Here is an 11,946-nt window from a genome sequence, read left to right on the forward strand (position 1 = left end):
ATAAAAACTAAAAGTACCGGTGTTAATAGATTTGAGTCTGTAAAAGACAATGCTATTTTAGTATAATACAGACACTAATGCATTTAGATCTTAAATTTGACTAATTTTGCTGTGCTTTTGTCATTTTAATATCTTTTATTTGTTACGCTATAAATGTACTTTCAGTCATTTTAGTATTTCAGCTTCAGTTAGTGTTCAAAGCAACATTTAACATCTTTATTTAGGTTTTTCACTCTAATATTCAGGCTATATTTTATTTAACTTTATCTTATTATCAATGAGCACGTTAATTTGAATAGTTTTAGTTAAAAAAAAACAACAACGGTTAACAAAATAAACAAAAATAGACCGAATTAAGCATCACATTGCTCTAAACAGCAAATATATTTGTCGGCCTATGTGCAGTTCGGTCTACAATTTTACAACTGACTTACTTTTTACTTCAGGTGCACTCCATCAGCGTTAGCCACAAAAGAGCAGCCATTCAATTCAACAACAACAAAAAAATACATAAAAGCTCTCTCCTCTCTTTCTCGCGCGCGTTGTCTTGATTTACCACCAGAGGGCGCGCTGAGACAAATCATACTGACGCGCGCCTCTCTTCCCGCCTGCACGCTTAACAAACTTTAAAAATAACGACTGTATATAAACTGATCTCTGAAGCGCTTTCGTCGTCTGCCATTGCCCAGCCAAACAGGCAGATGTGAGCTTTCGCTCTGCACTGACACAGGATTCAGCAGCGTACCGCACATACAGAGAGAGCAGGCCTCAATCAGCTAAGAAGGTTCAACGAGGTTTGGGTGTCACGACAGAAAAACCCGTGCCACTTCAGAAGTGTTCAGATCTTTCAGCCCGAAAAAGAAAGAGATTAGATCGCAGCCTGGCATATCGCAGCAGTGAAATACGCCGATGCTGACAGTAAGCGTTCACAGCATGGGGCGACAGGCATCTTTCCCGGAAACCGATGAATGCATAACCACGATAGAGTCCAAAGCTTCAGAAATATTCATACCTACAGTGTAAATCTATTTGGTCTATCTTAGACTTTTATTCACCGCGCTTGTCTTAACATCACGGCTGTCCAGGGATAATGGTTGTTTTCAGATTCCTCAGAGGCCTCTCTTGATCCTTTCAAAACAGCTGAGGTTAATGTTAGACATTTAATAAAAAATTTTTAGAAAGCCACGACGCTGTGGCTCGGCAAACCAGTGAATTACTCTGTTAAACGAAAACCAGATTTATAACTTTCTCTTCTCGGTCCGGTTCAGGCCGCGCATCGTTCTGCGTCTTCGATTCCGGCGGAAGCGGCTGAAAGGGAGGCTGGAAGTAAATGCACCTCAGGAGATAAAAATATCTTCGAGGGCGCTCTTTTGCGAAGGGACGCGCGCTGAAAAGAGATAGCTGCCAACCTGGAGACACGCTCGGCGCTTTGAACTCATCTCGAACGGAAGATCTCGGCAGAATAAAGCGCAAGGAAGTGGGAAGCTAAAAATAAGATCAATTTGGCCGTCATCCTAGACGTCCGTCTCCTCTGATTGTTCGAATGTAAAGAGGACAGAATGAGTTTGAAGCCACGTCGGTGCTCCTGAGCGCTGGAGAAATGGGCCTGGTTTTTGCGACAGGATTCTGTCGGCAGCGAAGAGGTAACGGAGCAGATGGGACCAAGCGCAGGAGGTGATGATGGAGCGGTGAAGGTGTGGGGTCACTCAGAGGTCAACGTCGTGGAGGCGCCGGAGAGATGTTAAATGATCAGAGGTGTTAACGGCGTCAGGTCAGCGTGAGGAAAGCAGTTAGCGGCCTATGTTGGCCCTCGTACGGGGTTTTCGCTTTTTATCGAAAGAAAAATGACTATCAATTAGAACACATTTTCATAAAAACGGAAGCTAACTGCAAATTTTGACCACGGGTGACGTTTATGTCGCTTACGATTGGGATGAACGAACGCCTGTTGAGTATTTTAACGTATAACGTTTGGTTGCGCTGAATTAAAAACCCCGACCCACCAGACCCGTGTACACAGAACGAGAGACTTTTTTTTTGGTCTTGGTGGAGCTCCAGTGGAGGACCTACTTGAGACCACCCATAGTTAAACAGCAGGGGGCTCTAGGCTGATCATCTCCATGCAAGAACCCTAATCAGATAGATGATTGGCAAACAATAGGCCTGTTTTGCATCACTTAATCATAAAAATAAAATGAAAATGAATTTTTCTGGTTTGTTAAGCTTAGTTAGTGGTGCAGTTCTACCCTTACAAATACCATAACCATGGTTTAATCATCAATTTATTTTTTTTTATTTGTCTATTAATTACCCTTTGTACAACCTCAGTTTTACTTTAAATATCAATGTTGGATTATGTTTAGCGTCGCAAAACCTTGGATAATTTAGTAAGTAAACCGCACAGATTTTTCGTAGAGGTATATTCATTGCTCGTTCATTGACCTGTGTTGACAGTAAACCTTAAAATCGTTCTAAAAAAACCAAAACTGAAATTAGTTTTAAGCAGTCGACCCCGAAAGCCACCGTTCAATTTCTACACTGACCACTAGGCTCCCCGTGCTGACAGCGCCGCCTGTCAATCACTCCATCGCTCGCTGCTTCCCGCCAGCACGAAGTTCCAGGAGCGCTCGCGCTGACCGCCAGCCGTTCGTTCGTTCGTTCGACCGTTCTAAACCGTTATGACGTCACGGGAGTCGCGGTTCTGACCGCGCCGCCTGTCAATCAAATCACTCCTTCACGGCGAGCGCGAGGGGAGTCTCTGCGCGTGAACACGATGCTGGACACCGACGCAGCGTCAGGTGAGGATAACGGCCCTCCGCGTGCGTGAACGGTTCGGCGATCCCCGAGGCGGGGGGGTTGGGGTGGGGGATACAAGCGAGAAGTATGGATAAACGCGACAAGAAAGCGAAAAAGGATTCGGGGAAGTCTGCGAAACGCACGGGCAAGCTGTTCCGGAGGAAATCGTTCAAATCCGTGGAAAGTTTGGTGAGTAAGATCCTGAAAAGTTTGGGGAGCTTGGCCAACGGCGGAGAAGCGACCGAACGCTCGGGTGCCGAGGACGATGACGGTGGCTTCGGGGGAAAGCGCACCTTGCGCGGGAAACTCGGGACGTGACAGGAAAGAGGACGGCGGCCAGGTGAGGAAAAGTTGCTCTCTTCCTGCCGTTCCTCCGCGAAAGAGCGACTGTTCACGCTGTACGGGGATAAAACGCCCGGAGTGCTGGGTCTGAAGAACCACGGGAACACCTGCTTCATGAACGCCGTCGTGCAGTGCTTGAGCAACACGGACCTGCTCGCCGAGTATCTGTGTCTGGAGCGATATAAACTGGATCTGTGTCGCAGGGGAGTGAACGGGTTTATAAAGAATGAGAACGGTCAGCAGGAGAAGGGAGAGGTCACGGAACGCCTCGCGACTTTGGTCCGAGCGCTTTGGACTTTGCAATACACCCCTCAACTCTCGGCTGAGTTTAAGGTAGACTCAAGTAAACTAACTTTACTATTTTGATGCTTTGATGCACTGATGCTTTTATCTACTTATGCTCAACTAGGCGTCCTGTGAAAGTTCCTGAAGTATCCCATATTGTTTAAGGAACTTCTACATTTCATGCTGCTCAAATGCTCTTATGACAAAACGCAGCGTTTATTGAGAACGTGCGCTTTTAACGACTGATGTCATGACAGATAGTCAACTGATATGGTGAAAAACTTGGAAATGGTACTGTGTAGGCTCCTCAGATGTACTATTTCAAGCTGCTCAAATGCTCTTTAAAATTATTACGATAATGAAGGAATCTATGAGGATCTAGCGGGAACTTTTATGGTATAACTTTTTATGAGCTTTTAAGATTTTATGGTTTTAAAAGCGCGTGCAAAATTCTTCATAATTATTATGACCAAAAGAAAATTATATGTGTATATATATATATATATATATATATATATATATATATATATATATATATGTGTGTGTGTGTATATATATATATATATATATATATATATATATATATATATATATATATATATATGTATGTATATATGTATATATATATATATATGTATATATATATGTATAGATGTGTATATATATGTCTGTATATATATGTGTGTGTATATATATATATATATATATATATATATATATATATATATATATATATATATATATATCATGGACATATGTGATGACAACTACATATAAAACTAAAAATGAGCTTAAAATGGAGCTTTCTTTGGCCAGTTTGAGCAAATACATTCCCACAGGATGATCGCTTCTCAGCAAAAAAATAGATCAGGATGAGAAACTTTCCACAGATGACATTATCAACAGAGAGTAAACTTAACAACTAAAGTGCACTCTCAGATAAGGCATCACCACTCTGGATGCCGACCACAAAGACGCAGCGCGATCTGGAACGCAAGTCTTATGTAACACTCAGCTTTCTCAGAAATCTACTCCTAGCGTAATACATTTACTAGAAGAATGGCGACAAAAAAGCTCGCCGCTACATTCTTTAAGAGCGCAGATGGCAAAGAGCTGAAGGTTTACTATGCTAGTACATGAATGTTTCACATTATTCGTTCATTCGTTATTTTTTCATGTACATAGAAGTCATAGTCCATTATTGCAGAGAAATTCCTTCAGCGACGCTCTTAAAGGCATGTACGGATCCATAAAGGACCTTTAGAATCTTTCCATTCCGCAAAGGATTCCAAATAGGTTCTTAAGATCACCAAAGCTTTCTTCGCGCTAAGAAAAAAAAAATTCTGTTCCGATATCATCCGCTTCTTTAAGCTCCTTCGCAGTGTTGAGCCATTTCTCGTGAAGCAGGAGCAGCTAAAGTAAAACTAGGGGGGGTGGGAGAAATGCGGAAAAGATTTGAGTGGAGAAGAGGTGGGAGTGTAGACGGGAAACAGAGGCCCAGTTCTATTCACACCCTGCCATCAAAAGTTTGAAATGATTACCTGGAAGGCCGCCGTCCCGGTCGACTGTTAGACGAATGGAGAATTGCAAGAGCGGTCGAGGCAAAATATAAAGCCGTGCCCGCTCGAAAACGCATTTACGCATGAATCTCAACCCAAGATCACCTACCGTATACTGCATTTTGGGTGTCTGCGCGAGACAACATTAGCAGCCTCGTCTGAATCTGCGCCTAATGACTTGCGCGGTCGTGAAATTTACATTAGGCCGTCTGAGGCATGATTTGCTTTTTCCTGTTGACAGAGCCCAGAGTAACTTGTCTAGAGACGACGCAAATAAACTCTCTCTGCTTCTCAGAGAGTTAATGAGAGCCTAACCGCAGATACGGGGAGCCATCTATAAACAATCAAGAGCTCTACCCTGTAATTTATGCCTCCCACTGCGTTTAACTTCATTTGCTTAATATCGGCTTCAGTAAAGTGTAATCTATTTCTAATTAGACTTAAATGGGCCCAAGCGTTACAAGTGGTGGCTGGTTCGGTAGTGGCATTTCTAATGCAGCCGAAATCTCGTGTAACTTGCTGGCTGGAGCTCAAATCAGTGAGCTGTTAAAGGGGGAAGGAGCTGGTATGCGGGTGATGGATGTCAGGCTGGTGTTGTGTATAGTTCCTGAATGATGTCTAGATCAACTCGAAGAGGAACGTAGCAGAGTTAATGGTCGAACTGGGTTTATATTAAGTCGTCAAGTCTGCCGTGTCAGTATTGGGGGTGAAGACAAGCGAATTCATCCATTTTGTAGACCACTGTGCACTTCTAAACATTAATTAAAGGAGAGGATGCATGCATTTAAATACATACATTCTTTCTTTTACAAAAAAACAAAAATCGATGGCTTGTGTTGTAAGGAAGGGCGTAAAAATCTGTATAATAAAAAACGCGTAGTAATACAATATGATGTAATGACAGTACGTTTTATTTATTGCTCGTTGGGCATGCGGTGCCTTTGAGATGACTTTTAAAAATCTTCATCCGATCCTTAACTCTCATGGAAATTTTTGTTTTAATATGAAATTGACAGAAAATTGCATTGCCAAATAATTTCGTGAGGTCTAACACAATTAATTATTTTATCCTTATATTTGGGTTCACTGACGAGAGGCTGAGCAAAAAAAAGGCCTTTGAAGATCAAAGCTTTGATATTTTAAGTGTCCGACTTCTTTAATAATGTTTTTTACATTTTAATTATTTAATGAATGATGGTACTTTTCCTTCTTATAACTTTTGTCCTGATTTTATATATATATATATATATATATATGTATTTTTATATATATATATAAGCACTAGGATATTTCTCTATATATGCAATACAAAGCATTTTATATAATATGGCTGGGAGGAAATCAAAAGTGTCTAATAATCAAAAAAACAATAAAGACAAATAAAAACGAATGGTTAGTCTTTTCTCAAAGGACCTGCTTCCATACTAATACTAGTTCATCCGTTTCTGCACAAAACTACCATTCAAGTCACCTCTTCAGGCCGAGGACTCATCGATGAAAAGGAGGCCTTTCTTTTCGTATAAAACTGACAGATAAGTCCTTCATACACAAATAAGAGGCCTTCATTTCTCAAAGCTTTCACACACGCCAAAGACATTTCACAAGACAGGAATTCAAATATTCTCCAGTGACCGCTGACTATACGTTATAAATTAAACATTGGCCTATATTTTCTTTCTTACAACACAAGTCTCGTGACCTTTGACCCCTTTGAGGAGTATGTGGCTGTTTCTCTGTCGTATGCGTTTAATTAGAAGGCGTTTTGTAATAAATCGTTGTTCCTCTGAATAACTCCTTTGAGGGCGAGGCATTTAACGGAGGAAACTATTCCAAAAACTAGGCTTTCATTCTTTTGAAGATGGGTTTATACTCTGTGACCACATGACCCACTTTCTCACTATATGACTAATGTTAAGATTATTAAGTTATCTCAGTCTGTAGGCCTACGGCTTCATATTATTATCTGCAATTTGCTCCCAGCTGCTAGATTGAGTTAAATGCGGTTAATGCTCCTGTAATTAATCTTTACGTCACTCAGCATTAAAGTTATGATTTTAAATTCACCTGACATTCAAGACGTCTTTAAATGATGTGGCCTTCAAGTCTCGTCGTAATCAAATACGTCTCGTTTATTTGATCAAAAACAACAATATTGTAAAATATTATTCAAATTCAAAATATCTATTTCTACTTTAGCATATTGTAAAAAGTCATTTCTACAGATATATTTTGATTTTGTGTGAAAACAATAATTCAAATAATTCAAAAGAGGGGCTTTTTACACCACGTATAGGGTATTGATACAAATATTTCAGCTAAAGTAATGTTTTTTTGTTTGTTTTAAATAAAACAACCACTTTAGCAAAGTTTTTACCTTTTGCTTATTGAAAAAAGTTCAATAGATATTCATTAACATATGTTAATATAACTATATATTTTAAAATATAGAAACAAAATCCCTTTAATGAGTACAGATTCTGAAAGAACTGAAATAGATCCCATACTGAATATATATTTACAACAAATGATATTTTATTATATGAAATGAATAATATGTTTTTAAATATGATGGTTTCATTCTAAACATGGCGATTGTCTCTAATAAGGACACTCAAAATAATATATGATATAAACCATCTGAATCTAACCGTGGCATGTCAACAAATAAAAGAATTGAATTATAATCCTCAAATACCATACTTTTACATAATTTGTAATTATTTAAAAACTTCCTTTCATCACGCTACCCAAAACTGAAACTTATAAAGACCTTTGTCCGAAACTTTTTAAGCGCTTCTGATTTGTTTCATCTACTCAGTTGTTGTCATGATCAGCAGTGAGGAAGCGTCATTTGGTGTATAGTCGAATGTAATTTACATCCTCCATCTGCTCTCTATTGCTTCTCCGTATCTAACGAACTGTCTGTTGTGAGTCACATCCACTGCGGTTATTGTTCAGCCGCTCCAGGATTGATTTTTCTAGAGTTTCACTAGATAACTCAGCAACGCATGCGCTGTGAAGTGTATCTACAGGATCATGCTTAACTCTTTGTGCCGTCTATATTAATGGACAATCTGATACTACTACTACTTGTGTGTCCTTTATCTTGTTTCTTGTCCAGATGACGGTATCTAAATACGGTGCTCAGTTCCGTGGGAATTCCCAGCATGACGCGCTCTTGAATTCCTGCTCTGGCTTCTGGACCGCCTCCATGAGGACGTCAACTCATCTTCAGCCCTCCCAATGGGAATAACAGAAGCAAATCAAGTGGCAAGGTAAGAACAAGCGTGTCTGAGAACCCACCATGGGCTTAAAAACAGAAATGATGCAACATTCAATCTCAAAAATTGGCTCAAAATTGGATTTTTTTCCCTCTCGTGATATAATAATAAACCCCAAACCACAAATCATCACCTGAAATATCTGCAATATGAGGACTCACAATTATTTTTTGCGGAATAGTGAGATGGTATGAGTTACCGATGGCTCTTCTAGACCCCCCATATGGCCCAACAGCTGTTACCTTCGCCTTTACGGTGACTTGGCAAGGTCAGAGAGCCTCGACTCCGCACCCGCGCCACCCGTAAACAACACATCTGTTTATGAAATATGGAGATTCGTGCCGAGCGCCATAGCGTGCATTGAGCTACAGTGTTTTCTTCTTGTACGTAACCTTGGAATGGCCCGGATGAATAGCTTTTCACAGTGGCTGTGATCTTCACAAGGCGAGATTCATGGGGATTGGGGCCGGAATTGATTCGAAGCCCATAGCGTTTCGCGGGTCCGCATGCGTGCAAAGGTTTCTTGGGCCTCAGATGGAGCCGCATCACCATGGCAGCAAGTTGCCGAAGCCTCCGCAATTATTGCCAGTCCAGGAGAAACATCCACTTGTTGTTGATTACGTTAACTTCGCACTGCATACAAACGAGAAATCAAATTTCGTAACACTAAATTGTTCGAAAAAAACGTCTATTTACTCTTTGAAATTAGGGTAAGAAGAGCTTCATACATTATCCCTTATTACTGCACCTTATCTACAATGTTAGTGTTCAGACACGGCAGAGCCCCAATAACGGAGAACACAATTTTCTTTAATAAAGCCACTGCTTTATTTAGAAACCTTTTGTCAGGCAGTTTCAAACGACTGGAGGACAAAGATTTTTTTTTTTCTCCACGCGCTGCGCTAAGGCTGAACGTTTTTAAAAATCAGCCTTCATGCCAGCCGTCAGAGCTCTTCTCGTCTGAAGAAACGTTTTAAATCACAAACGTACGCAGCTGAAATTTACTAAACATTACAGGAGCTGTGATTGGTGATGGCTTCTGAGGTCCGATGAGGTCTTTTGGCAACAAACAGCGGAGATTGAAAATAAGCTAATCACCACTACAAAGAATAGAGTTGTTGGTCTACCGAAAGCAAATAAATAATAAACTAAAAAGCACGATACAAAAGATCCAAACATGTATACAGTTTGTAATTTATATGGTACATGCATGAAACTAAAACAAAACATACAAGGTTAATAATTATCTCCTAGTTTAACAGACATGGCTTAAGCCTAGTCCTAGACTAAAATGTAAATTTGAGCCGTTTCAATCAAAAGAAGCTTGTACTGGCTGATCCTAAAACATGCCACTGCCTTTGTTTTGTCTTAAGATGTGTTGGGTTTGTAAAAGTTCCATAAATGTCCTAATTGAACTATGGCCTAATCCTGATGTAACCAATATATACATTTTATATTAATTAAGTTTATTACATATTTGAGCCAGTAGGTAGCGACAAGCGACTGTATCCATGAGTGAATCGTTTAAAGCGAATCACTCAATCGATTTATTAAATTTGAGTGAATCATTCACTTAAACACCTGATTCAACACTTTGGCGTTCAGGAACCAACCAAGTTACAGTTTTTGTGGGTGAATCACTTGTGTTGAAAATCTTCACTGCTGTACAAAACACCACTGTATGTTGCTTGTGGATGTGTAATAGTGCCACCTCTTTTTTCACAAAAACATCAGACATTCATTATCATTATTATTCACTTCATAGGTCCCTACTATTAGTTATTTTAATTCTTAAATTGTTGATGTTTAATGAAATCTGATTATTATTAGATCTAAACATTAGATATTAGATCCGATTATTACAATTGAATTATACCAATAAAGGAAAATAAAATAAAATGATATAGAAAACAGAAATAAAAAAGTAAAACTTAATTCACAAGGCCAGATAGCGCTCTAATTTCATCAAAAATATTTTTATTTGTGTTCTGAAGATGAACAAAGCTTGGGAACAACACGAGTGTGAGTAATTCATGACAGAACTTTCATTTTTAATAGTGAAAATTGTAATAGTAATGATAAAGTATTACCGAAAATGTAATAAATTATTGATACGGTATTGTTAATTACGTCACACGTGCTATGTTTTTAGACGTGCTTGCTTAATTTAATTTAACCGTTAAAACTAAAGCTAAAACTAAAAATATATGGATTTTATAGTACCCTAAAACTGTCATAAAACGTTATAAAACCAAGTCATTTTGAAAAATGACAAAGGAAAAGTTTTAGAGAATTGATATTAAAATGCTTGTGATGCGTATTGCGTGCACACTGACTTAACACTTAGAAGTGTGACATCCCATTAGCTTTTACTAGTTAAATGGCTTTTAGCACACAAACGTTTTCGCCGCTGGCACCACGCTGATTGTCTCCTTTTGAACTCAACAGCTCTTGAATGGTTATCAGATGTGGTTTGATGTCATTGGTTTTGTTAAGCTAATGAATAATTTGGTTAGTGATATTAAATTTAAATCACCGCTAAGCGCAGAGACTTTGATTTTCTGTAAAACAACGCGCGTAATCAACAGTCTGGTTGCGCAGTGCTGTTCTGTCTCTAATTGATGATCTTTGTGTGCATGTGTGTGTTTGTGTCACTAAGCGGTTCAGCTCCTCTGGCTCACGCCTGTGGCTACAGCCTGGCTTATTATCTCTGAGCAGTACTTTCATCTACTCTCTGTTGGTGCCCTTTTTGACTGAACTCGATCCATTATTAAAAGCCAGTTCTTTTTTATTTTAAGATATGCTCCTATGCAAGCACGCAGCTAAAGCGTCGTGGTATAATGCTGAAAGAACATGGGATATACATGTCTCAAAATCTGTTACAAGGTCGGTAGAAGAACAAACTGTATTCAGATTGACCGTCAGGGTTGACACACACGTGTCAGGCTACTAGAGATCAGTTTTCACCTGCAGGCAAACATCTATGAACAACAACGACACTAGCCTTTACAAAACATACAGGGTTTTTTTTTTGTTAGGAAAGGAACCTCTGTAACCACTTTCTATCCAAGTACAAATACCTCAAAAATCTGAGCAAACCAGACTGTTTACTTCCTCTCAAACCTCTCGCTAACCCATTTTATTAGTTATTTTGACCAATCAACAATTAATTTAAAATTGTAAATAAGTTACATATATCAAATGTAATTAAATAAACCAATAAACACCTAAATTCAACTTTTAATTCACAATTAAAAAAAGTGCACTTAAAAATATTTACAATTATGTCATTATTAATGACATACAATTTAATGCTTCCAAAAAGAATTTTTTTACTGTGCCTCTGTAAGTGTTTACAGTATAACAGTTCAGTGTAGCTGAAATATAACACGAATGCATTTACATTTGCATGCAAACTTAACAACATAATTCATTGAGTCATTAAAGCCTTCAAACGATTCGTTCAGATGGCTGATTCATTAAAGAATGAAGCAAGTGCCTGTTCTTATGAACGTCCCACTGAATCATTGACTCAAATCATTCAAAATTCAAAAAACATGAATCATTCATTAACAAAACATCGCTGCTCTGTGTGTTGCATATGCTCGACTTTTCTGCTGTGATCTTTGTTTGGAGCTATTTTCATCAACCAGTCAAAAATATATTCTTCCAATAAAATCTAA

The 11,946-nt window shown here is 38.9% G+C and overlaps 1 protein-coding gene across 1 annotated transcript; it reads left to right on the forward strand.

The window, feature by feature from the left end:
• Window positions 1–2,883: 2,883 nt before the first annotated feature.
• Window positions 2,884–8,235, forward strand: LOC122341365 (ubiquitin carboxyl-terminal hydrolase 31-like). The gene is made up of 3 exons (XM_043234709.1): window positions 2,884–2,985; window positions 3,118–3,471; window positions 8,104–8,235. The coding sequence occupies exons 1-3, from the start codon at window positions 2,884–2,886 to the stop codon at window positions 8,233–8,235; spliced, it is 588 nt and encodes a 195-aa protein (XP_043090644.1).
• The last annotated feature ends 3,711 nt before the right edge of the window (window positions 8,236–11,946 follow it).

This window comes from Puntigrus tetrazona, chromosome 3 (genome assembly GCF_018831695.1).
Source record: "Puntigrus tetrazona isolate hp1 chromosome 3, ASM1883169v1, whole genome shotgun sequence".
In the NCBI taxonomy this organism is placed as follows: domain Eukaryota; kingdom Metazoa; phylum Chordata; class Actinopteri; order Cypriniformes; family Cyprinidae; genus Puntigrus; species Puntigrus tetrazona.

Bases quoted from the DNA above. Each gene is read 5' to 3' on its own strand.
- LOC122341365 (XM_043234709.1), top strand. From the start codon at position 2,884: ATGGATAAACGCGACAAGAAAGCGAAAAAGGATTCGGGGAAGTCTGCG. The intron at 2,986-3,117 runs GTGAGTAAGATC...GGGACGTGACAG, and splicing joins TCAAATCCGTGGAAAGTTTG to GAAAGAGGACGGCGGCCAGG. The intron at 3,472-8,103 runs GTAGACTCAAGT...TTTCTTGTCCAG, and splicing joins AACTCTCGGCTGAGTTTAAG to ATGACGGTATCTAAATACGG.